Consider the following 25851-nt stretch of genomic DNA (forward strand, 5'->3'; position numbering starts at 1 on the left):
TTATATGTAGTTCAAGTATAGGCAGCTTACTAGAATAATTGATGAGCATAAGTCATAAATTAAATAGTGAATATCTCTGGAGATATCCTGTATCTCAGATATGTTACATATCTCCCAGAATGTTAACTGAGACATAAGCAGTAAGGATTACTGAGAGGGGAGGGGCATGAAGTCTTCTAAGGGTACTGAGAATGTACTTTATCTTCTGGAATGGCAACACAAGTCTATCCATGTGTAACACTTCTCCAGGCTGTACTTAAGATCAGTACACTTTACATACTTTACCATACATATCTTATGACTTAAAAAAAAAAGATTTTGCTTATTTTTTTGAGAGAGAAAGAGAGAGAGAGAGAGAGAGCACAAGCAGGGAGAGGGGCAGAGGAAGGAGAAGCAGACTCTCTGCTCAGCAGGGAGCCTGATGCTGGGCTCAATCCCAGGACCCTGAGATCATGGCCTGAGTTGAAGGCAGACACTAAACTGACTGAGCCACCCAGGTGCCCCCTGTATCTTATGACTTAATAAAATGTGAAATAAAGAAGAATAAAAACTATAGTGAAAAAAACTTAAGTGGTTTGCTATTGCCTTTAAAGTCCAAAATCCTTGAGACGCCTGGGTGGCTCAGTGGTTGAGCATCTGCCTTTGGCTCAGGGCGTGATCTTGGAGTCCTGGGATTGAGTCCCACATCGGGCTTCCTGCATGGAGCTTGCTTCTCCCTCTGCCTGTGTCTCTGCCTCTCTCTCTGTCTCTCTTTCTCTCTTGGTGTCTCTCATGAATAAATAAATAAATTAAAAAAATAAAGTCCAAAATCCTTATTATAGTTTATAAGTCAAAGCGATCTGCTTCCTACTACTTCTCCAGCTTCATCTCTTTGTTCCCAAGCTCCAGCCAAACTATTCTTCCTATCATGGAGCCTTTGCATGCACCATTCTTCCATCAGGAGAATTCTCTCCTCCCCACTTCCCTTAGCTAACCTTAATTATTCTGCAGGTCACATCTTGAATTTCCTTAGGGAATCATATCCTGATCCTCAAGCTTAGATTAGGTCTCTGATTACATGGTGTGTTTCTCCTTTATAGCACTTACTTCACTGTAATTATTTTTCAAGTTTCAGAAGGCTAGATACCAGATTCATCTTGTTTGTTGTTGTATCTTCAGATGTCCAGTATGTAGTTTATATTCATCTAATGTTTACTGAATGCTAATTTTGAAAGTGAGGCTTGGATTAGTTTAATAAACCCAAGATCATCAACAAATCCTGTTGACTCTGTATCTCCAAGGGATATCTCTAAACTGTGTACTTTCTCCATCTGTCTTGCAGGAGCCTTCTATCTGGTCTTTCTGCTCCCATTCTTTATTCATTATCCACTGGATTATTACAGATAATAATGCTCTATTTTTCTATTCTCCATATAGCAGCCAAATTGATCCTTTCTAACATGAAAAGAGATTGCACTGTAATCTCTTAACTCCTCTAATGTCCCAAAGTCCTAGGGACTTTTACACTAGCTGATCCCTCTGGAACTTCCTCTTGATCTTCCTATGATTGGTTCCTTCTGCGTATTCAGCTCAGATGTTACCTCCTCAAAATGACTTCCATGACCACTCAATCTAAAGTAGCTACATAGTGACTCTCACTTTCCCTGTTTCAGTTTTCAGCATAATACTTATTCTTGCTGATTTATTTTGATCATCTGACTCATCTATTGAGAGCAGGAGTGTGCCTTTATTGTTTGTTTAGCTTTGTATCTTTGATACCTAGAGCAATGTTTAGTACATAGTAGGTGCATAGCAGGTAAATATTGGAAATTTGATGAATGCATGATACCTCAATGCCTGAGCTCTTTATACCTTTCCAGCTGTTGGTAACCACAGGCTCACTGAATCATGTTTCTCCACAGATCACTTAGAACTGTGCTGTCCTGTACAGTAGCCACTAGCCACATGTAGCTATTTAAATATAAAATTAAGTTAAATTTAAAATTCAGTTTCTCCAGGGGCACCTGGGTAATGCAGTTGGTTGAGCAACCAACTCTTGGTTTCTGTTCAGGTCATGATCTCAGGGTCCCAAGATAGAGCCCTGCATCCCGGTTCTGGGCTGAGTGGCGTCTGCTTGAGACTCTCTCCCTCTTGCTCTGTCCCCCTCCTGCTCTGTGTCTCTCTCTCTCTCAAATAAATATTTAAAAAATAAAATTCTGTTCCTCCATTGCCCTAATCACATGTCAAGTGCTCACTAGCCACATGGGGGCTAGCAGCCATCATACTGGACAGCACAGATAATAATTTTTATCATTACAGGAAGTTCTTGTTGGACAATGCTGATAGAGCTTTTACAAATGGACTAGTCCCAAAGGGAGCCTTTAAGCCTTGAGTATAACAATAATTGCCTTTTGAAGTCTTGTTGCTCCAGAAAGGCTTCTGCACAAATTGCCCTATTTGACTGGACAAGTTTCTTTTTTTTTTTTTTTTTAATTTTATTTATGATAGTCACACACACAGAGAGAGAGAGAGGCAGAGACGTAGGCAGAGGGAGAAGCAGGCTCCATGCACCGGGAGCCCGATGTGGGATTCGATCCCGGGTCTCCAGGATCGCGCCCTGGGCCAAAGGCAGGCGCCAAACCGCTGCGCCACCCAGGGATCCCTTTTTTTTTTTTTTTAATTTTATTTATGATAAGTTTCTTTATCAAACAGGTGTTTCCAGGTCAGTTCATAATTTGAGGATCTCAGAAGTATACTACTTGGAACAAATAAAGCTTTTCATGGTAAGTACATAAAAATGAACAGAGGGCAGCCCAGGTGGCTCAGCAGTTTAGTGCAGCCTTCAGCCCAGGGCCTGATCCTGAAGACCTGGGATCGAGTCCCATGTCAGGCTCCCTGCATGGGGCCTACTTCTCCCTCTGCCTGTGTCTCTGCCTCTCTCTCTCTCTGTGTCTCTCATGAATAAATAAATAGAAATATTTTTAAAAAGTGAACAGATACCTAGAAGAAGATCTAACACGGAACTATATAACTCTGTGCTGAGCAGAAGCATGGATGGGGGATGTGTTGATACTGGGTTGGTGGAGGTGAAAGGTTTGTAGTTCTAGATATTACACTAAATTAACTCTAAGGTATAATTCCTTTAAGGTGAACTGTTAGGGATCCCTGGGTGGCACAGCGGTTTGGCGCCTGCCTTTGGCCCAGGGCGCGATCCTGGAGACCCGGGATCGAATCCCACATCGGGCTCCCGGTGCATGGAGCCTGCTTCTCCCTCTGCCTGAGTCTCTGCCTCTCTCTCTCTGTGACTATCATAAATAAATAAAAATTAAAAAAAAAAATAAGGTGAACTGTTATGTCAGAAATTTAAATATAATTATAAGGTTATGAGGAACATAAAACAGACCAATATTAGGGCCCAGTTTATTAATGAGAATCTGAGATAAAATATTAGCAAACAGGATCCCAGAGGTACATTAAAAGAAAAATACAACAAGATAAAGTGTAGGTTTTTCCAGAAAAGTAAAGATAGTTTAGTATTAGGAAACTGATTTAGATAATTCATCAGGTTGGTAGATTTAAGGAGAAAAGTAGTGCAATCAACTCTGCAAAGGCTTAAATGACATTTGTTTACTTCTCATAAAAATTCAATATCCGTTGTTAATTTAAAACCTCGGTGAAACAGTAAGTGATGGATATTTTCTTAGCATAATAAAATAAACATATATATTACAATCCTTGCTGAATGGGGAAATACTAAAAGTATTCCCATTAAAATCAGGATCAAGACAGTAATGTTCATTAATGCTATGACCATTTAACATTGTTCAGAAGGTACTAGGCAATGTATTTAGACAAGATTAAAATGTATTAGATATATAAAAACTAGGCAGTAGAGATTAATTTCATAGGATTTAAAGATGATAATCTAAAATAATCAACTATTAAAGATGATAAGAGAATTCAGTAGATAGCCAGGTAAAAAAAATTAAGTCAGAAAAGATCCTGTTTCTGTAGCATTTACAAAGATAAAACACCTAAGAATGAGCTTAACAAGAAATACTCAAGATCTATACATATTTTTTAAATTAAACATTAAAACACTACTGAGACACACAAGGAATCAATACACAGAAAGTCATCATGTTCTTGAAAGGAAGGCTAGCATGAGGAAGATGTTAGCTCTCTCTGAATAATCTATAAATCTGGTGCAATCTTAATATGAATACCAATAGAAGTTTTTTTGGGGGGAAAGGTACTAAAGATGCTGATCTTAAAGTTCATTTGGAAAAAGAAATAAGAAAACATAGAGATGAATGGGAGAATGAGGTAATTGGGCGATGGGCACTAAGGAGGGCATGTGATGTGATGAGCACTGGGTGCTATATGCAACTGATGAATTATTGAAAACTACATTTGAAATTAATGATGTACTATATGCTGGCAAATTGAACTAAAAAAAAAGAAATTCTGGAAACATTCTGAAAAAGGACCTCTAATAGATATTAAAATATAAAGCTAAATTAATTGAAAAACTGTGGGTGCTGGCAGGTAAAAAAGACAGATCATAAGAGGAGACCTGAAAATCCAGAAGTAAATTCAAGTTACACATATTTGGTTTATGAAAATGGCAGTGTTTCCAATTAATGAAGAAAAAACCCCATTGTTTAATAGGTGATTTCAGGGGTAGCAAGATAACATGTGGAAATTATCCAATAGAAAAATGGTAAGGAGGGGGGATCCCTGGGTGGCGCAGCGGTTTGGCGCCTGCCTTTGGCCCAGGGCGCGATCCTGGAGACCCGGGATCGAATCCCACATCAGGCTCCCGGTGCATGGAGCCTGCTTCTCCCTCTGCCTGTGTCTCTGCCTCTCTCTCTCTCTCTCTCTCTCTCTGTGACTATCATAAATAAAATTAAAAAAAATTAAAAAAAAAAAAAAGAAAAATGATAAGGAGGGCAGCCCCAGTGGCACAGCGGTTTGGTGCCGCCTGCAGCCCGGGGTGTGATCCTGGAGACCCGGAATCGAGTCCCATGTCAGGCTCCCTGCATGGAGCCTGCTTCTCCCTCTGCCTGCTGTCTCTACCTCTCTCTCAATCTGTGTCTCTCATGAATAAATAAATAAAATCTTAAAAAAAATGATAAGGGAGATGAACAGACAGTGGAGATTAAACTACAAATGACTCTTTAACATAATGAAAATATTTACTCGTAATAAGATGAAAAAGTTCAGTCACTATAAGAAATGCAAATAAAAATTACACTGATATAACCTTTTTCACCTTTCAGATTAGCAAAACTCAAAATGTTTGATAACACACCAAAGTTGGTGTTTGCATATGGAAATGGACACTCTTAAAAAATAGGGATCCCTGAGTGGCTCAGTGGTTTAGCGCCTGCCTTCAGCCCAGGGTGTGATCCTGGAGACCCAGGATCGAGTCCCACGTCGGGCTCCCTGCATGGAGCCTGCTTCTCCCTCTGCCTGTGTTTCTGCCTCTCTCTCTCTCACTCTCTATGTCTCTCATGAATAAGTAAATAAAATTTTAAAAAAAAGTTTTTAAAAAAATAGCTAATGTTCAGTCTCTATGGAGGGCAATTTGGCAATATTTACCAAAACAAAATATACCTACATTTTGACCCTTTATTTTGTTTTATTTTATTTTATTTTATTTTATTTTATGATATTTTTTATTTATTCATGAGAGACACACAGAGAGAGAGGCAGAGACACAGGCAAAGGGAGGAGAAGCAGGCTCCATGCAGGGAGCCCGATGCGGGACTCTATCCCAGAACCCTGGGATCACATCCTGAGCTGAAGGCAGATGCTCAACTGCTGAGCCACCCAGGTGTCCCATTGACTCCCAATTTTCTTTCTAGCAATTTTAAAAAAGATTTTTATGTATTTATTTGAGAGAGAGAGAGAATGAGCCAGGGGGAGGGGTAGAGGGAGAAAGAGAAGCAGATTCCCTGCTGAGCAGGGTGTCTGCCACCAAAGTGGGGCTCAATCCCAGGACCTGGAGATCATGACCTGAGCTGAAAGCAGACACTTCATTGACTGACCCACCCAGGCGCCTCTCTAGCAAATTTTTTTTTTAAGATTTTGTTTATTTATTCATGAGAGATACAGAGAGAGAGAGGCAGAGACACAGTCAGAGAGAGAGGCAGAGAGAGAGAGGTAGGCTCCATGCAGGGAGCCTGACGTCGTGGGTCTCAATCCTGGGTCTCCAGGATCACACCCTGGGCTGAAGGCAGGCGCCAAACCAGCCACCCAGGCGTCCCTCTAGCAATTTTTTTGATAGCAATACTCCCACATGTACAAAATGACATATAGTATTATTGTGGAACCTTTTTTTAAAAGAGATTTATTTATTTATTTATTTATTTATTTATTTATTTATTTGAGAGAGAGAATGCATGCAAGTTGGGGAGGGGCAGAGGAAGAGGGAGAAAGAGAATCTCAAGCAGACTCTCTGCTGAGCATAGAGCCCAACTCAAGGTTGTATCTCACAATCCTGAGATCATAACTTGAGCTGAAACAAGAGTTGGACACTCAACCAACTGAACCACCCAGTCACCCCTGGAATTGGTTTTAGTGGTAAAGGTTGGAAATTAATTAAAAAGCCTCAAAGAGATCTAGTTAAATGGGGCAGCCATGTAATGGGATACTATACAGACTCAGATACACAAATTAAGGAGGGAGCTTTTTGATACTGATTATGGCCAAGGTATTTTGATAAATGAAAAAGGCAAGGGGAAGGATATACAGAGAATGTGCTGCCATTTGTGGAAAAAAAGGAGGATATATATATATATATATATATATATATATATATATATTTGTAGTATTTGTATATATTTGTCAATGACTTCTGGAAAAGCATCAGAAACAGTAACATTGATTGCTTCCAGGGAGGGTACTTTGGTGGTTGAGTGTCAGGAGTGGAAGAGAAACATTTCACCATTTACTGTTTGATATTTTCTGAATTTTGAGCTATATGAATAAATTACCCACCCAAAGAAAGAAAATGAAGTTAAAACTAAAAAAGAAAAAGAAAACTTACACTGATTTACACAAAAAAAAGAATGTCTCATGAACCATATTCTTTTTTTTCTTCCATTCTCAGAGGATTGGCTTTTTATCTCTGTGGCCCCTTCTCATGATAGCAAGATGGCTGCCACAGCTCAAGCATCATTTCTTAGCTTCCTTACTGGCCTCTCTGCACCTATGCTGTCATTGGTTGGACTCAGTGTTGGCTTTGTCCTCCATGTGATATAGGAGTGGCGTTCTCAAAGATAACATATGGGGGGTTAGCTGGATTCGACTTAATTGTCCCATTATCAGCTACTCTTGTATCTGGTTCTTTCTTTCTTTCAAGATTTTATTTATTTATTCATGAGAGATACAGAGAGAGAGAGAGAGAGAGAGAGACAGGCAGAGGGAGAAGCAGGCTCCATGCAGGGAGTCTGATGTGGGACTCAATCCTGGGTCCCCAGGATCACGCCCTGGGTGGAACGCAGGCGCTAAACCACTGAGCCACTCAGGTATCCCGTTTCTTTTGAAGACAACAATCAAGGGAGTGCCTGGGTGGCTTAGTCGGTTTAGCATCTGACTCTTGGGTTCAGTTCAGGTCATGATCTGAGATGGAGCCCAGCATTGGGCTGGTGCTCAGTGCAGAGTCTGCTTGTCCCTCTTCCTCTGCTCTCTCTTCCTCTCTTATAAAAAAAAAAAAAAAAAAAGATTAGGACACTGACATATAGGAGATAAGACCATCTGAAGACACAGGGGGAAGACAGCTATTGGCAAACCAAGGAGAGAGGCCTCAGAAGAAACCAACCTGCTGACACCTTGATCTTGGACTACTGGCCTCCAGAACTGTGAGAAAATAATTTTCTGTTCTTGAAGCCTTCCAGCTTGCAGTGCTTTGTGAGGGCAGCCCTAACAAATTACCACAGGCTGGTATCATCCTAGATGTGAAGGGTGTCACCTGGGACTGGGCCTTGGCACCATTTCCTTAAAAAAAAAAGGTTTCCTCCTTTTATTTTGCGGGAAATTGTAGAAATTTTTTTTTATCTAAATGCATTGGAACAATGATTAAGGATTCATGTGGTCTCGGTCTGGCATACTGGAAGAGTGGAGGGATTAACTCTAAAGATGCAGTTCACTATAACTTCTTTTTTTTAAAGCAATATTTTTAGGATTTTTTTTTTTTTGAGAGAGAGAGAGAAAATGAACAGGAGGAGGGGCAGAGGGAGAAGCAGACGCCCCACTGAGCAGAGAGACTGACGAGGGGCTCGATCTCAGGACCCCGACTCAATCGCAGGACTGCAGCTCCATCCCAGGACCCTGGGATCCTGACCTGAGCAAAGGCAGATGCTTAAATGACTGAGCCACCCAGACAACCCAAGGCTTACTTCTTAATAAAGGAGTTTGGATCTAATACTCTCATGGTCAGCCTTAAATAACCCAACCACTCAGATGGATCGGACGGCTCCTGCAGCATGTGTTTTATAGCCACACCATCTTGATGAGCCCCAGTGACAGAGTTCTTAACATCAGACCCAGATGGTGGCCTTTTATGGAAGGAGAAGGCGGCTGCCTGTGGCTTTCCTCACAATCCTTCACGTTCAGGTTGTCTCTACCAGGCGGCGAGGCTGATAAATTCTGAGGCCCAAACATTTCCTAATCCTAATCAAAGAGCTTGAGAAGATTTAAAGTTCTTTTTCTGGAGAAAAAAAAATAAGACAAAAAAGAATAATAAACAAGTAAAAATCATAGGTGCCCCTTCTTAGTTGAAGGAGATCGGCCTGGATCTCTTCACTGTCTGAATGTGAGTGTGATCTCTCATATTTTATGTCTAAAGTGCACATCTTTCCCTTTGATCAACCTTGTGGAAAGAGCATGCTTTCACTTTGCATTGTGGTTGGCGGTGTGAGAGTTGGCCACGACTGAATGCCCACAGGACATGAAGAAGTCTGATTATTTGAAAAAACCAGCCCTTTTTGTTGTTGCTGTTGTTTTTACCTGTTCAGAGTTCTGTAAGGGTGTGGTGTGTGAAGTTTTTATCTAAGAGGCTCTGGGGCCTGACGGACTGGGTGCCAATCCAGCTTTGCCATTGGCAGCTGAACTGGGCAAGTGACTTGCCCTCTCTGTGGCTCAGTTTCCCCATTTGTTCAACAAGAATAGTAAAAGTCTCTATCCCAGGGAGATGTGGTAAAGATCGCCTAGGTTAATATTGCAAAGGCTTTAGAACACTGGCTGTTACCTTGTCAGCCCTGGAATGGTGTTTTTATGTGAATCCGTAGAAAATAAGTGATCTAGGTCTTATCTCCTCTTTATTTGCATGTGGTTACAATTTATAAATACACTTGCTGTTTTCCTCCCCTCCAAAACTCTCCCTTCTCCCTAGTAACTGTATCCAAATCCCCAGTGTTTAATGACTCCTTTTCTTGTCTGGGAGGAGAGGGGAGGGGTGGTCCTCCACGTAACTCTGTCTTCATGCAAGGGTCTACTTCAGTCCATGTGAAGTGTGGGCTCTCAAAGGGCCTCTGAAGCTGGGGGATGAACATCACGAGTCTGCTGGAGGTCCCACTGATGTCCTTGCAAGTGACCACGTGGCTGGCATCCTTCTGCGCCACACTGAGAGTTCAGAGTGTCATGATGGGCAGCAGTTAGCATCATATGTCCTGTCCGTGCTGGAAGCTGAGCTGCCGCAGCCCCAGCGGGCAGAAGGGTCTGCAATGAAGTCTCAGGCCTGCTCAGATGGTGGCAAGAGTCTGGTAGCAGGTACATGCCCAGCTAGTGGCCAGCCCTGCTCTCGGAGACGCGTCTGAGACCTGGCCCCTTGGGGTCTGCCTCTCAGGGGCCCTGCCCAGGCCCTCTGTCAATCCCATGTGGGTAGGGCAGCCTCAGGGGTAAGGTGTTCTCGCACCTGCCTTCTCCTGGCTTTTCCCAGACACTAAGAGGCATGGGTGTCAAGTTGGGTCCTTGTCCCTGTTAGAGGGCATGGCACCCCAGGGTCTCTGTTTCAGCCAGGTGCCAAGCTTTGCCATCCTCCTGGTAGGGTGTAGAGAGCCCAGGAGGGCCAGGGGCACCCTCTTCAGGGGTGGGGTATGGAGGCTCTGGGGAAGCAGGGGGGTCTCCAGGGCCTCGTGCTCCCCCCAGTACTGGCCCATTGTAGATGTAGATGTTGCCAGTCACAGTCACAGACCCGCCGGTGACGTGAATGCCATTGGTACCTGTGGGAGGGAGGCAGAGTGAGAGGGGCTGATGGTGTTTAGTCTTACTCTCTTTTAGTCTTCTCATTTCTGTCTGGCTCACATTCTTCTCCTGCCCACTGTCCCTCCCTTCCCACCTTTCCTTCCCTGCCCCCTCTTCTCCCTGCCACCTGCCCTAGGCTTACCGTGGGCCACCTGGCCTTGTTCTGGGAGCTCAGGCTCCAGCTCTCTGGCCTGGCTGAGAGGACTCTGCTGCTGTAGCATCTCTTCCTCCAGACTTGGGGGTGCTGGGAGTCTGGCTGAGGCTGAGGCCAAGTCTCCAGAGAAGGGTAGAAGAGGCTTTACCAGGTCCGGGAAATGTGGGTTGACCCTAGGAGGCTCCCAGCTTCCGTCAGCAGTATTTGATTCCTCTCCCTGTAGGAGAAAGGCAGAGAACCAACCAATGATGTGGGCCTCAGACCCCCATCTTTCTTTAATCCCCACACCCCACTCCATGCTTAGGCAGCTCACTGTTCTCCTCTATTCCACTTTATGCTCCCTGCCACAGGGCCTTTGCACTCGATGTCCCTCCTCCCTACACTTTCCCCTAGATATTGTGATGGTTGGCTCCCTTATTTCTTCAGCTCTCTGCTCAAATATTAGTTCATCAGAGAGGCCCTCTCTGCCCACTCTAAGAAAAATATACCCCCACCCTTTGCCACTGTCCCCCTACCGTGTTTTATTAGCCACTATCACCCCCTGATTTATTTAACTTTATTCTTGCTCCCCTGGCCTATAACTCTGGGAGGGCAGGTACTTTGTTTCACTCACTGCTATATCCATGGTGCCCAGAATGGTGCCTGGCACATGGTAGGCTCAATCAGTTATTAGTTGAATGGATGCTGAAGCCTGCACACTCTTATCCTGCCTACCCCACCCTGTTCACTTATGCCTGCCCGCCCCTCCTTATGCCTCCTCAGCCTTCCCCGTTACCTCTGGACGCCTTTTGAGCAGGGATCCTGTAATAGAAAATGAAATGAGGGTCAGGCCCCCAGTATAGTATGCCTGGGCCGCTGCTGGGGCTTTCACCCTTCACACCCTGCTGTGACGTTTGCCCCCCACCTGGGTTCCCAGAAGGAACGAGCTATCATTGTCCTTATTTCCAGCCTACAAAAGAAGGACAGGGTGGACAGAATGTCCGTGCTGGGGGCGAGCATCTCGAGTCTTCGGGGTGTGGATGGGCCGAAGGGTTGGCACTGGGGAAGCTGACTGTTCCTCCCACCCCAAACTCCCTCCCTCATTCAGGTGGGGACAGCCAGCTGGCCAGGCCCACTGCCCTGCTGGCACCCAGCTCCTTCCTACCCAGCTTCCTGCAGAGAGAGGGGTGGTTCTTCCAGGTGCAGGCCAGGACCGTGGTGAGGAAGAGGAAAGAGGCCAGTGGCAGCAGGATAGCCAGCACCATCACAGTTCCTGGGGGGATAGCAGACAGAGAGCCGTGGTGACATGGGGTGGGAGGGGCAGAGGCAGGAGGGAAGCTAAGGACCGGCTTTCTAGTTCTCTGGGTGACCCAGAGAAAAGGGGAGCACAGCTTTTCCCATCTAGACCCACTGTGGTTCCTAAAGGCAGTTAGAGAAGCTGTCCTTGGGTTACAGAGAAGAGGAGCCAAGTTGGACTTGGGGAGGACCTCCTGGCAGCCAGCAGAAACTCTGTCATGGATGGAGGTTTTTTGGGGGTGGTTCTGGTGGCCTGTGGGTGAGAACAGGAGTGTGCACAGGTGGCTTTCCAGGGCTGGAAGAGGTTTGCTGGGGTGGGTGGCGGGGCAGGAACGCTGGGCCTTGGGTTTGTAAGCAGACTCAGCATAGGGACATGTTTCTGTGGACATGACCATCTTAGAGAGAGGCCACTGTAGGAGCTGGGATTGCCCCTCTGTCTCTGTGGGGGTGTTTATGGGGGTGGGAGAGGAGGGACTGCAAGGTCTCCACCCCCTTGCTCAGGGCAGGTTCCGGGGCAGGGAGTCGGAAGGGAGGCTGGGAGTTGGGGTTCTCAGGTTCTGGTATGTAGCAGTGGATAATTCCTGTCTGTCTGTCTTTCTTTTAAAGATTTAATTTATTTATTCATAAGAGACACAGAGAGAGGCAGAGACATAGGCAGAGGGAGAAGCAGGCTCCCCGAAGGGAGCCTGATGTGGGACTCCATCCCAGGGCCCTTGGGATCACGACCTGAACCAAAAGCAGACGCTCAACCACGGAGCCACCCTGAAGCCCTAATTCCTGTCTTTCATAGCAGAGTCTACAGCACCCATTAAGTGTGCCTAGGCAAAGTCAGGAACACTTGGACATGTGCATACTGGGAGCTTGTCCTTTCTGATCCACCTAAATCTGGGGCCTGAGGGAGGGCAGAGTGGGAGGCATGGGAAAAAACTGGACCTGGGGTCAGAGACGTCTGGGTCCTGGCCCAAGTAGATGACTATGTAAGTCATTCTACCTCTTGGAGCATCAATTTATTCAAAAATAAAATGAAGGGGTGAGGTACATATGATCTAAAATTCCAGCTCTAAAAAAAAAAAATAAAATAAAATAAAATAAAATAAAATTCCAGCTCTAGAGTGCCAATTGTATTTGATACATCATTAAAAAGTAACAAAAGGACATGGAAAAAGATTTGATATACTTGAATGAAAAATCAAGTTACAAAATATTCAAATGACTCTACTTCTGGAAAAACAATTAGATGTGTAGACATACATAGAAAAATGTCTGGAGGATATATTAAAAAATATTAAGAGTTGGATAATGCTAAGTGATGATCCTGTGGATGATTTTTAGTTTTGTTTCTCTGAGTTTTCTTTTTTCTTTTTTCTTTTTTTTTCTCTTTTAAAGATCTTTATTGGGATCCCTGGGTGGCGCAGTGGTTTGGCGCCTGCCTTTGGCCCAGGGCGCGATCCTGGAGACCCGGGATCGAATCCCACGTCGGGCTCCCTGCATGGAGCCTGCTTCTCCCTCTGCCTGTGTCTCTGCCTCTCTCTCTCTCTCTCACTATCATAAATAAATAAAAAAATTAAAAAAAAATAAATAAAGATCTTTATTATTATGAGAGAGAGAGAGAGAGAGTGAGCGAGTGCCAGCAAGAGACAGAGAGAGCATGAGCATGGGGGCGGGGCGGGGGGGGGTGCAGAGGGAGAAGCAGGCTCCCCACTGAGCTTGGGGCTGGATCCCAGGATTCCAGGATCCTGACCTGAGCCTAAGCCAAAGGCAGACAATTAACCAGCTGAGCCACCCAGGCTCCCCATGAATTTTCTAATTTTCTAGAGGTGTGCGTGCATTCTGGCATGGGGTCTGGAATAAGAAAGAACCGAGAAGAGATCTTCATAATACCAATTACCACGTGGGTGATCTGGGGCAAGTCACATAAACTCTGCTGAGCCTCCTCCCCTCAGTGAGGATAATAATAGAACTACAGTTGACCCTTGAACAACATGGGGGTTAGGAGCACTGACCCGTGTGCAGTTGAAAATCCATGTATAACTATTGATTCCCAAAAAGTCTTAACAACAAATAGTCTACTGTTGGCCAGAAGCCCTACCAGTAACATGGTTGAGTAGCACATATTTTGTATGTCATGTATTTGTATACTGTGTTAAAGTGAGAGCAAAGAAAATGTTATTAAGAAAATCATAAGAGAAAATATATTTATAGAACTGTGCTGTATTTATTGAAAAAAAAGCCACATGTAAGTGGGCCCACGCAGTTAAAGCCAGTATTGTCCAAGGGTCAGTTGTACTTTCTAGGGTCATTAAGCAAGATTAAATGAGTTAGTGATTGTCAAGTGCTGGCAGAGTGCCTGACACACTAACTCTCACTACATGAAAGCTATTATTATAAATATTTGGTAATTTAAAAAAGGTAATAAACTTTCTCCCAACGAATAATGTTCACAGTCATTAGAAATATCCCTTAATCATCTGTTAGGCTAGGAAACCAGTAACTTCACAGAAAGAAAAAAACAAAACAAAACAAGAGTCAAATGTGGGATGAACTCTCTCATAATGAAAGTGTGTAATCTAATAAAGAGATTTTCAGGGACACCTGGGTAGCTCAGTGGTTGAGCGTCTGCCTTCAGCTAAGGGCGTGATTCTGAGTCTGGGGATTGAGTCTCACATCGGGCTCCCCGTGGGGAGCCTGCTTCTCCCTCTGCCTATGTCTCTGGCTCTCTATCACTCATGAATAAATAAATAAAATCTTTAAAAAAAGGAGAGAGAGAGGGAGAGATTTTCAGTCTAGTAAAGTAGATTATAGGATGGGGGCATGTCCAAAATGATGACAATGATGTCAGTTACAATCACATATCAGTGTAGGAGTGGTCCTTGGCATGATATTATATGCAACTTACAAGTTATAATACATAACTTAAAAAGAGTATATGTATTTGTGTATATTAAGCTGGCCTAGGGATACTCCGAGTTTTCTTTAGGGAACTTCTCTGCTTGCCCCAATTCTGAGGGAGAAGGATTCATCTTTTCCCCATTTTCTTAGATGGGAGGAATTAAGGCATCTTCCCACAGTCCTCCCACCCACCCCCTCCATGTGCTCCTCAGGCCCAGGCCCCTCACCTGGCGTCTCAGAGTGCTCTAGTGGATTTCTGCAGCTGGTGTCAGACTTGGCAGTGCCTGGAACTGCCTCCACCAGACCCTGCTCTTCACACCTGTGGAGGATAGAGAGGCCCGACTCAGGTGCACACAGGGCTGGAAGTGGCAAGGCGAGCCCTTGGACGGTGAGCATAGCTGGGGCGGGTGGGGGGGGGGGTGGGGGGTCAGCATCTGGGACTTCTGGGGTGGTAGGGGTATGGGGCGGGGGCGCACTCACCTTGTGTGGGGCTGGCAGCGGGCCCTGGGGGAGGAGGTATTCTGGAAATGCCCTGCTTTGCAGGGAACACAGTTACTGTTAGCCACCCCGACTTCATCTGGCAAGAGAAAAACAAGGGCCAGCCAGGGTGAGTGGCTAAGGGGAGTCTCTCCATGAGTTTCCTTTGCTCCCACTGGAGGGCCCCTTCCTGCCCGCCTACCTCATTCTGGTCTCCCTCTTGCCCAAGGGGCCTCCCCAGAGCTGAGAGATAATAATAGAATAGCTCCTGAGGCATCTGTTCCCAGTTCCAAGTCTCTGCACACCCCTGCTGTGAGCCTTTCACGGGAGGGGGCGGTGAGAGGGGGGCTCTATATACCAACGAGAACTACCTTGGGGCACCCCACAGACCCAGCACTATGCGCCCTGCCCCCTTCAGGATCACGGGGACCCAGCATCCTCCCTGCCCCCTGGCCACAGTGACCTCTGACCTGTCAGCTCAGCTTCGGTGCCAGGCGGGCAGTCAGAGAGTGGCTCGCAGTGTACACACTCAGTGTCCCAGTGTACGCAGAACATTCCCGGCTGGCAGCGGCACTGGGTTTTCTGTCTGCTGGTGCAAGGCACGGTCTCCTCAAAGCCCAGCACTGGTGGGGAGACAGAAGAGCTCAGCGGAGAGGCTGCATGCCAGGAGATCCCAGCCTCCCCAGGCACAATGCCACTCACTCTGGTCACAGGGGCGGCACAGCTGGCAGATGGAGAGATGGTTCCAGTGCTCGTTGTAGGAATTTTCGGGGCACATGGCACACACTGTGTCCTGGCTGCGGCTGCATTCCACTGAGACATGTGTGCCTAGAACGTGAGTGGGGCAGCTGGAGTGTCAGGGGAGCAGGGTCCCCCCTTGCCTCTGCTGCTTGCTGGGGTACCCTGTCCTCTCGACAACCGCACATGAAGGATGGCCAGCTGGTTTTCCTGGGAGATGGTGTCTGCCTTCCCTCCAAGGCAGAGAGGTGGGCCGGAGTCCCCTGCAACTCATCTCCCATCCCTGGCTTCCTCTGGCCCTTGCCTCTCACCTGGGGGGCAGCGGGAGCAGCAGACCTGATGCTTGGGCTCGTAGTATTCCTTCTCCCGGTCCTGGCAGGTTTGGTTCTCCGTGTGGTAGGGGAGCTCCTTCGAGGGGAGATGGGGAGCAGGGGTGAATTATTCAGGAGTCAGCTGGGGAGGGCAGAGGGACTAGAGGGAGGGCTGCCCAGACCCCTCTGCCCCTCCCCAGCCGGCCGCCACCCACCTGCATGGGCCCCTCCCTTACCGGTCGGGCCTGGGATGCTGCCAGGAGACCGCAGAGGCCCACGATGAGTGGCCCCCAGGCCAGGCCGCAGGGGGAGGCGGCCCATGGCAGGCGCATGGCGGCCAGTCGGCCAGTCGGCCAGTCGGCCAGACGGGTGGAGGCCTGGGAGGAAGCTGGGAGGCCTGCAAGTCCTGGGCAGCGGTGGCAGCAACCTCCTGAGCCCAGGGCCTGGGACAGGGCTCGGGCTGACGTGCCCTGGGGGCCCAGCGGCCGGGCCTGGCCTGGCCTCCAGGGCTCCAGCGCCAGGCTCAGGAAGTGGGAGTGGAGCGAGCCGGCCTTCGGGGCGGGGACAGGGAGCTCTGGGAGCAGAGGCAGCTGTCGCAATCGGGGAAGAGGAACAGGCTTGGCTGCCCCGATGCAGGGCGGGAGGGGGCGGCCGGGAAAGCACGTGAGGGCAGCAGGGCCGGAACCGGGCCTCCTCCCTTCTTCGGAAGTCTGGCCTGGAGGGGAGGACCACGGAGCCAGGCTAGGTGGGGAGGGGGCAGCGGAGCCAGTGGGCAAGGCTCAGATGAGCCCTGGAGAGCAGGTCAGAGCTGACTTGGAACAGAGACAGACGGACAAAGCTGTGTCCAGCTGGGTGCCAGATCTGAAAGTGGAAGGGCCTGTGACCCACGGACACAGAGAGTGCGGGACCCGCAGAGGACCACAGCCAGTCAGCCACGCAGCTTCTAGGAAACAGAAGTCCCAAGCTGGCATCCGTCTGGACTCCTGGGGGTTCCTGCCCTGTTGTGTGCTTTTTAAAGATAAGCTACAAAGGAATAACAAGTCAGCCGGCCCTCCCCATCCTTGACCCATCCTGGTACACACATAAGGGGGCACAGGTCACCTACAAGACATTGCAGAGAGGGCGGTGGCCCCTGATCCCCAATGCTTAGATGACAGGGAGGAAGGGTAGACCCAGTTCCCAAAGACCAGTAGGGGTGGCTGCGGGGAGCTGGGCAGCCACAGCCCTCCTTCCCAGCTTCCTCACCCAGGAGCCTCTGAATCCCTCTGAACTGGAGGAGGCTGAGATCCCTCCTATCCAGCCCCCTCCCCTCAAGGATGAGAAGACAGAGGCTGAGGGGACCACATAGAGGAGAACAGGATTCCAGGGGGACTTGGCCTCGTCCCTGCCCCCTTTCTTCCCATCATTTCCCTGCGACCCATGAACAGCACCCCCCGTGTCCCCTTATGCCAGGCTCTCCAGTCCTCAAGATTCTGTGCTCTTGGCTAGCTCCCATCTGTGCTGGAGGTCCACCAGGCTCCAAGAAGCACCCCCACCCCAGGCCACACAGCCACCCCCCCCACCCCCAATGCAGTCTGTGACCTATTGCTTTTTGCCTCCCACCCCACCAGGCTGGGAGCTCTGCAATGACCTGGACTGAATCCTTAAGTCTGGGTCCCTGTGCTTAGCCCAGTCTGGCCCATTCCAAGTGTCCAGTACATAGTTATGGAGTAAATGGTGATGCCTTGTCCACGTCACATAGTCAATGTATGTGGAACCAGCCTAGACTCCAGAGTTCCTGATTCCCGGGTCCTGAGCTCATTCAGGCAATCATGCTGCCTCCTCTTCTGTACTCATCCTTTCAGGAGTTGGTTGGTCTGACTGGCTGGACAGCCTCTTGGTGGAGGAGCTGGGAAGTCCTAGTGTAGGAGTGTGTCTGGGGAGGAGGCTCACAACAGAGTGAAGGGCCTGCCTGAGTTTAGGCCTTTTGCTGTCCTCCCCTGGTACAGATCTGTACTGTACTGTACTCAGATCTGTAGTCTGCGGGCCAGTGTTTATATGAGTGGTCCAGGGCTGCCCAGAAAGGGACGAAATTTCAGAGCCGCATGCACCACTCAGGGCTCCTGCTCTTTCTGGGTCAAGGGAATTGGGGGCTGGGATTGGACTCACCACTGAGCCCTTCAGTGCATGAAGGTGTATGTGTGTGTGTAGGGTCCCTAGAACCTCTTTTCTCTTTCTATTATTTTTTATTTTTAAAAGATTTTATTTATTTATTCATGACAGAGGCAGAGACACAGGGCACTCCCTGAGGAGAGCCTGATGAGGAACTCGATCCAGAACCCTGGGATCACGACCTGAGCCAAAGGCAGATGCTCAGCCCCTGAGTCACCCAGGTGCCCCTCTTTTTACTTTTTATTATGGAAATTTTCACGTAACATATACCTATACAGAAGGGAAGAAAATAACATCGTGAACTGTAGCTTCGGCTCATGGCCAGTCTTCTCTCTTCCATACAGCCCTCCTCTGTTCTTCTAATCTTTCTTTAAATCTTTGGAAGGAGACCCCAGCATGTATCATTTTCATTTGAAAATATTGCAGGATTTTATTAAAATGCTAGGAACTCCATTTTTTTTAAATTGAGGTATAACTTACAAACAATGAAATGCATAAAGTATGCTAATCTTATATACACAGATTGGTGAATTTTCACTTTTGTATGTTCTTGCGTATCTCCCTAGAACACTTCTTGCATTTCAAAAGGTTCCTGCTTCACAGGTAAGCACTATCTCAGGTCTTTTTTAAGCCCAGGTGGCTGAACTCCTTCCTGCTGCCAGTCTTATGCTGTCAGTTCACCTTCAAGGACTCTCTGGATCCTAAAGAAGAGTCTTAAGATGTGGACTTTAATCCCCTCTCTGGGCCTCTTCTCCTTCTCCTTCTCCTTCTTTTTTTTTTTTTTAATTTTTTATTTATTTATTTTATTTATTTATTTATGATAGTCACACACACACAGAGAGAGAGAGAGAGAGAGAGAGAGAGGCAGAGACATAGGCAGAGGGAGAAGCAGGCTCCATGCACCGGGAGCCCGATGTGGGATTCGATCCTGGGTCTCCAGGATCGTGCCCTGGGCCAAAGGCAGGCGCTAAACCACTGCGCCACCCAGGGATCCCTCCTTCTCCTTCTCCTTCTCCTTCTCCTTCTCCTTCTCCTTCTCCTTCTCCTTCTCCTTCTCCTTCTCCTTCTCCTTCTCCTTCTCCTTCTCCTTCTCCTTTCTTCTTCTTCTTTGACAGTCACCTACTGGTTTGCTTGCACATCTGTTCTCTAGTTTGCTCTGTTCTGGATCACTATTGGGAACTACATTTCCCGGATTCCCTTTTCCTCCAGCTTCTGGGTAGGTTCAGCCAATAGGAAGACCTAGGTTCTTTCTCCCCTTTCTCTTTGCTGTGGGACATGGGACATCACCTGTGGTTGGTTGTGCTTCTTCCTTCTTTCCTTTCATAATCCTGTCTCCTCTCAGGGAGCCCCCACTATTGACTTCCCTTTGAATGGCTCAGGAGGCCTCTGGGTCTATAAGGCTACATGACCCTGCTGGCTTTCCAGCCCTAGAGATAGAATGGACTGGCCTCCTGCTTTGTAGCTTTCTGGGTTGTCTTGCTGTCCCCCGTTGGCTTCTTATCTTCTTCATCACCCGTGTACCAATTCCCTGGGCTAAATTTCTTCCATTTGAAAGACTTGGAGTGTTTCTTGTTTCTAAGCTGGACCATGATTGACAAAACTTACCAATAAGTAGTTATTATGCCTACCCAATCTCCTCCAGAGGATAAAGGAAACTCACAGGCGGATCCATGAATTCTTTATGGGCAGGTCATTGTCTTGGTTTCTTTCCTTTGTGTTCTTTGCCAGCTTCCTTCAAGTTTTACTGATTTCCATTGGGCAGTACCAGGTGTGGACTAGTGTACCCCATAGATTCCCAGAATGTTTGGGAGTGGGGCTCTTCTCCCAGGCCTACTTTCAAGGTTACTGGTGAGAGATTTTTCTTCCCAGAGGTCCAGGAAGAATCCCAAAAGGGGGTTGGTGGGAATGGATTCTTTTAGATACTCTCTCGGTTTCCTCTTCCCCACACTGCTCTTAGCCAACTGGTATCCTTAAAAAGGGCTTGGGAAACACTGAGAGACTTATCATGGGTGAGGGCCTTCCTTCCCCAGTGTGTTGGCATTTTCACTGGTGACCATCCTTTCCAATAATCCCAAGAATTATTGGTAGAGAAATCGGGTCTTGACCCAAAGGAATAAACTTCTTTTTTTTTTTTTTTAAGATTTTATTTATTTATTCATGAGATTTTTTTTAAGATTTTATTATTTATTCATGAGAGACACAGAGAGAGAGGCAGGGACATAGGTAGAGGGAGAAGCAGGTTCCACGCAGGAAGCCTGATGTGGGACTTGATCCTGGGACTCCAGGATCGTGCCCTGAGCCAAAGGCAGATGCTCAACTGCTGAGCCAGCCAGGTGTCCCAAGGAATAAACTTCTAATGGTGAACTTCTAAGTCTCCTGCCAGGAGACTGGAGTAGGAGTGGCAAGGAGGAATTTTCTGGTGCATCCTTTTAGGTTAAGGACACCATATTAAGTCTAGATAGAAGGATCCCTGTTTTCCACGGTGGGCAGTCCAGTGTTGAAAGGCTAATTAGCTCTAAGTAGTGAGAATAAAGAGTTGCATTTAATTGAGTGACTCATTTTTTTATGCTAGAAAGAATAGAGGCTGAAATGGAAAAAGTGAAGGAAATGTAGATAAATTAATAGATTACAAATTAATGAGTTGTCAGCAGAAATCAGGATGTTGGATGGAGATGCTTTCTCATAGCCACATCATTCTCTGCCAAAGATAAACTTTGAGTCTGAAGATGTTAATTTTGCTGTCTTCTGCAGAGTAGGTCAACAAACAGTGACCACTGGACAGTGGGCCACCAAGATGAATAAGACTAGCACCTGTTCTCAGAGAACTCATAGTATGGCCTGTGCATATGCACGCACATGGATACACACAGGTACACACACACACACACACACACACACACACACATGCCAGGATAATAATAGTATACGGTGATAAGTGCCACCATAGAATTCTCAACAAGGCTTTCTGGGAGTGGAAGGGCATTATTTCCATCATGTCCTATTCCCCAGAGAGCAAGGAGCAGGAAGACCCTTCCAACTTACAACGCTCATCCCTTTGCAGACCCTCTGTTTTTCTTCTCTCCCTGTTGCCTTTGCACATTTTATGGCAACCCCACAGGGTCAGGGGATGGCTAGTGCTAGGAGAGAAGAAACAGGGAGAGGCTAGGGGAACTTCCAAAACAAGTACAGCAAGGCCCTAGGTCCCCCAAGGAACAAGACTCCGTTTCTCTGGAAGTCAGGGGAGCAGCACTGAGCGTGGAAAAAGAAGAGGCTCAGCTCTTCATTGGGCCTCACTACTAACTCCTTGTTGTCTGTGGGCAAGTCACTTTGCTTCTCCAGGCCTTGGCTCCCTCCTGTGTTAAGTCAACTGGAAAGGGCCTGTAGGACCATCTGGGCTGGCTCACCTTTCCTCCCTGCTGCCATTTCACTTTTTAGATGAGAATATGGGGGCCCTGAGAGATAAAGTTGCTTTTTCAAAGTCACATAGTTTAGGGGTGCCTGGGTGACTCAGTATGTTAAGCATCTGCCTTCAGCTCAGGTCATGATCCTAGGGTCCTGGGATCCTGCTTTATGCTCTCCCTGCCACTCCCCCTGCTTGTGCTCTCTCTCTGTCAAATAAATACATAAAATCTTTAAAAGAAGAAAACCACAACAAAGTCTCATAATTTAAAGGCAAAAATGGGAGTCACAGAATACCTATGACATGGTCCCATTTATGAAAAAAAGTGTAAGTTTAAAGAAATACATATAGGTCTATAAAAGCACACAAAAGATCCAGATGGACATACAGATTATGACGGCTCTCCTTGGGCCGAGGGGTGGGTAAGAAATGGGACAAAGGGGAGCTTTTGTTGGTCTGTATATTTCTGTATTGTTGGAAAGTTACGTTGTGACAACAATGTATTTGGGCATGATTTCTGCACTTTCAAAGATACTATTTAAAATGGAGCCATGAAAAAAAATAAAATAAATAAAATAAAATAAAAAAAATAAAATGGAGCCATGACTGAAGCAGAAGAGCAGGTCTTAGATTTCTATGTTCCTCACAACAAACTCGATCTGGCCCATTCCAGATCTAGAAGGACACTTCCTGTAAGCATGTGCTGCCATCCTGTACCCTGACAGCAGTTATAGGGACACCACACGCTCGAGCTCAGCCCAGACCAGGCCTTGCAATTCTTCTTACAGAGCCTTTGAGATTAAGACTGTGTGCTGTGCTGCTTTAAGCTATGGTTGGATTTCAGACACCAGCTAGCTAATACAGAAGACAGGGCAGTGCCTCTGTGAACCTTTCAGATGAAAGGAGCAGGGTGTCATATACCCTATTTGTAGGTAGGATGGTTCCTTGTTTAGGGACCTGGTTCCAGGGAGAATGGAGGTTCTAGGAGTGTCTGGGTCCCGTGGGAATGTGAGGGGACGGTGTCGAGAGATTTTCAGAGTCAGGGAGATAACCCAGGACCCAGATTGCTAATGAGCCCATGGACTCTGTGTGTGAACCTCCCTAGCTTTCAAAACGAGGTGCAAGGGGGCTCCAACTCCCCGTGAGTCTCTGGCTGGTACATCATGGGAAATAAATGGCAAATGCCCTCAGTAGACAACCCCAAAAGAGAAGAACTATGATTTTGTGTTTCACTTAGCTTCTATTTTGTTTGAAAACTGGTTTCTTTTGTGGAGGGTCAGTTTCTTCATCTAGAAAATGAAGGAAAACCCAGGCTTTCCCTTTCTAGGAGGGGTGTCCGCAGCAGGGATCAAAGGAAGGGAGGGGACCCAATTTGGAATCCTGGTTGACAGCAGCTCTCACTTTAAAAGGCCACAAGAGACCTCTGGCCTCAAGAGGAAGCTCCATAACCTGGCTGCACCCCCAATTTGGAAGTACCCTGCTTCCTTCTTATTTGCCTGGCACACTCTTTGGTGTTCCTCAAGAGGCAGCTGCGATGTTACCTCCTCCAGGAAGTCTTTCTGAGTCTCAGGGTGAGTGCCTCCCCCCTCTCCCGGCCAACCAGGGGTTCTCTCAGTACTTAGTTCTTATCTCTGCCACTAGAGTCCTAATCTCATGTTGCCTGCCTATCTTCTTCCACTGAGTCTTCATCAGTGCTCTGGCAGGGCCTGTATCTGCATGTCCCAGGACTGTTCCTCCCAGGAGGCACTGGAAGCTGGAAGCCAGGAAGCGGCCTGTGGTGGGTGGGTGCGTGGGGGGCACCGTGGCGGACACCACCTCTCTCCCCTGAGGCTCAGGGCCTGGGTTGTATGGCTGTGCCTCCTTGGGATATGTCTCTGGGCTTTCTCCCTGACCCTTCCCTTTCTGTGTCCTCACTGCTTACACTTCACTCTTTATCCTCTTGCTGGATTAAGTCTGGAGCAGAGATTTTGGAGGAGAAACACAGCCCCTACCAGTGAGCTTTTTCCTTCCTTCCAGGGCTGGTGTAGCCTTGAACTGTGCCCAACTTCTCCCTCCCTGACACCCATGCTGCCCACATCCCTCCCTGTTCCCTCAGGGCCTGCTGTCCCTAATGCTCCTTGGGCTCCATCCAGGTCTGTGCCCAAGTGCCCTGCCTGGCCCCTGTGCTGCCTCTCAGTGACCACATTCCTGCAACCCCGTGACCACAATAGGGGACATTACACATTCCTGGCCTGGCAGCCTATGGTGTGGTATAAAAAAGAACAGAATGTCCCAGGGCCCCGCCCAAGCTTCAGCTTCACCTGCACCTGCGTCCCTCCCTGGCCTGGACAAGGTAGAGGGTGGGAGTGGGGAGTCAGGAGGGCAGAGGATGGAGCAGGGAGGGTGGGCTGAGGGGCGCTCTGTACTCCAGAGCCCAGTGGGGCCAGGAGGTGTTCCCAGTTTATTGAGCAGGGAGGAGGCTTGCAGATACCCCTTCTTCTTCTACAAGACCTGGGGGTGAGGCTGACCCTCGGGTGCCTTTGGAAGGAGTCCTCAGGGAGGGGCCCCAGCTCCTGGAAGCCCACTTGGGGCTTCTTCCCCCTTGATCTCCTGCCAGGGAGGGGAGATTCCCTTCAAGGCTGGCTCCCTCCACTTCAAAGGCCTGGTCCCCACCCCTCTGCCCCTCCAGCAACTCTGCCCTCCCCTCCCAGGCCTCCATCCTGTCCTCCTCTGTGGGTCTCCCTTTATCTGCCTTCCCTGTTCTCCTGGTCTCCCCCCAATCTTAGTCCCTCTCATTTGGGCTCTGTTTCTTTGTTTTAGGCTCCCAGCTTGGTGTTTAGGATTCCTCTTCTTGTCCAAGATCTCTGGCCCTGCCCTGTCAGACTGTCTCTGGCCTCCTGGTCTGTCAGCCCCTTGCCATTACTTTTGGTTGGGGGGAGGCCTCTCGCCCCCTCCAGCCCTGAACTCCCTGGGCATCTGCCCTCAGGAGTTCTCCTCCCCTTGGAGAACTCTCAGCTCTGACTCCTCCTTGGCCCCTCCTCCTGCCCTGCTCACCTTTAATTGAGATGCTAATGAGGCTTCTGTCGCTTCCATCCCAGCCTGGCGGGCGGGCTCCCCAGACTGCCCGCTGCACCTGTCAGGTGAGGGGGAGGAGAGGCTCGGCTGCCAGATTCAACTGGAAAGGAACCAGTCCCAGTCCAGCCACAACCTGGGAGCTGGGAGCAGGAGGCAGCCCAGACCTCCTGGAGCCCTTCTGTCCCTGGGACAGAGAGGGAGTCAGGACACAGCTGAAGGCGAGGGCCAGGGACGCAGGAGAAGAGCCCACCTAGACTGAAAGGGGGTGACTCAGGGAGAAAGAGGAAGAGAGGCAGGATCAGAGAGCCTGGCACACAGACAGGAGACAGGCCAGGAAGAAGAGAGCTGAGAAAGAGACCCAAAGAAAAGCAGAAAACAGAGAGAGAGAGAGAGAACCTGAGCTGGGACACAGGTCTTGCAGGAAGGAGACTGACAGCTGAGGAGACAGACAGGGAGGTGCTGGGACAGAACCCCAAAGGGTGGCTTCCCAGGGAAGCCCAGCAGCAGCTCTTCTGCCCGGACTCCAGCAGGTCAGCCAGCTCTGGGAAGGTGGAGGGAGCGAGGGAGGGGCGGAGAAGGGTGGGCTCCAGGCGGGATGGGGGCCTGGCCAGTAGCCTCCCTCTGGGTCGAGGTGATAATGGGAGAGGCACCAGAGCTCAGAATGCAGCACTGACCCCGACCCTCCATGACCCCTGCTCCCCAAGGCTCATGAAAGGAGAGTGTCGAGAGGAGGAGGGGCTGGGCCCCAAACCCGCGGCCCCCCAGCAGCCCACAGAGGAGGAGGAGGCCCTGATCGAGTTCCACCGCTCCTACCGGGACCTCTTCCAGTTCTTCTGCAACAACACCACCATCCATGGTGCAATCCGCCTGGTGTGCTCCAAGCACAACCGCATGAAGACGGCCTTCTGGGCCGTGCTGTGGCTCTGCGCCTTCATCATGATGTATTGGCAGTTCGGCCAGCTGTTCGGGGAGTACTTCAGCTACCCCGTCAGCCTCAACATCAACCTCAACTCCGACAAGCTTGTCTTCCCTGCTGTCACCATCTGCACCCTCAACCCCTACAGGTCAGTCCATCCACCAATCTCTCTGCCACCTCCCAGGGTACCTGGGACACAGGAGGCAGACCTGTAGACCCGCAGACCTGGAGAGGGGTAGGAGGTGGCGAGATGGGG

General features: G+C 48.3%; 2 protein-coding genes across 5 annotated transcripts in view; one reads left to right on the forward strand and one right to left on the reverse strand.

The window, feature by feature from the left end:
• Nucleotides 1–9288: 9288 nt before the first annotated feature.
• On the reverse strand, nt 9289–16685 carry LTBR (lymphotoxin beta receptor). Its single transcript, XM_072799262.1, has 10 exons — nt 16311–16685; nt 16075–16171; nt 15728–15853; nt 15496–15648; nt 15029–15125; nt 14776–14867; nt 11529–11636; nt 11160–11185; nt 10373–10601; nt 9289–10208 (listed from the first exon to the last, which is right to left on the reverse strand). The coding sequence occupies exons 1-10, from the start codon at nt 16404–16406 to the stop codon at nt 9967–9969; spliced, it is 1266 nt and encodes a 421-aa protein (XP_072655363.1). The 5' UTR covers nt 16407–16685; the 3' UTR covers nt 9289–9966.
• SCNN1A (sodium channel epithelial 1 subunit alpha) overlaps nt 15670–25851 on the forward strand; it is a 33392-nt gene continuing 23210 nt past the window's right edge. Inside the window, exons 1-4 of one of the 4 annotated variants that reach the window (XM_072799257.1) lie at nt 15670–16011; nt 18337–18446; nt 23035–23196; nt 25384–25743. In XM_072799257.1, coding sequence (XP_072655358.1) covers nt 25388–25743 — 356 coding nt within the window. In that variant the 5' untranslated portion in view covers nt 15670–16011; nt 18337–18446; nt 23035–23196; nt 25384–25387. Of the gene's footprint in view, nt 16012–18336; nt 18447–23034; nt 23197–23869; nt 23958–24424; nt 25210–25383; nt 25744–25851 lie in introns of those variants that run through there. The other 3 variants (XM_072799255.1, XM_072799258.1, XM_072799256.1) reach the window with 3 other exon arrangements.

This window comes from Canis lupus, chromosome 25, assembly GCF_048164855.1.
Source record: "Canis lupus baileyi chromosome 25, mCanLup2.hap1, whole genome shotgun sequence".
NCBI lineage: Eukaryota > Metazoa > Chordata > Mammalia > Carnivora > Canidae > Canis > Canis lupus.

Bases quoted from the DNA above. Each gene is read 5' to 3' on its own strand.
- LTBR (XM_072799262.1), bottom strand. From the start codon at position 16,406: ATGCGCCTGCCATGGGCCGCCTCCCCCTGCGGCCTGGCCTGGGGGCCA. The intron at 15,854-16,074 runs GTGAGAGGCAAG...CTCACGTTCTAG, and splicing joins CTGCTCCCGCTGCCCCCCAG to GCACACATGTCTCAGTGGAA. The intron at 15,126-15,495 runs GTCAGAGGTCAC...TTCTCTTGCCAG, and splicing joins CACCGAAGCTGAGCTGACAG to ATGAAGTCGGGGTGGCTAAC.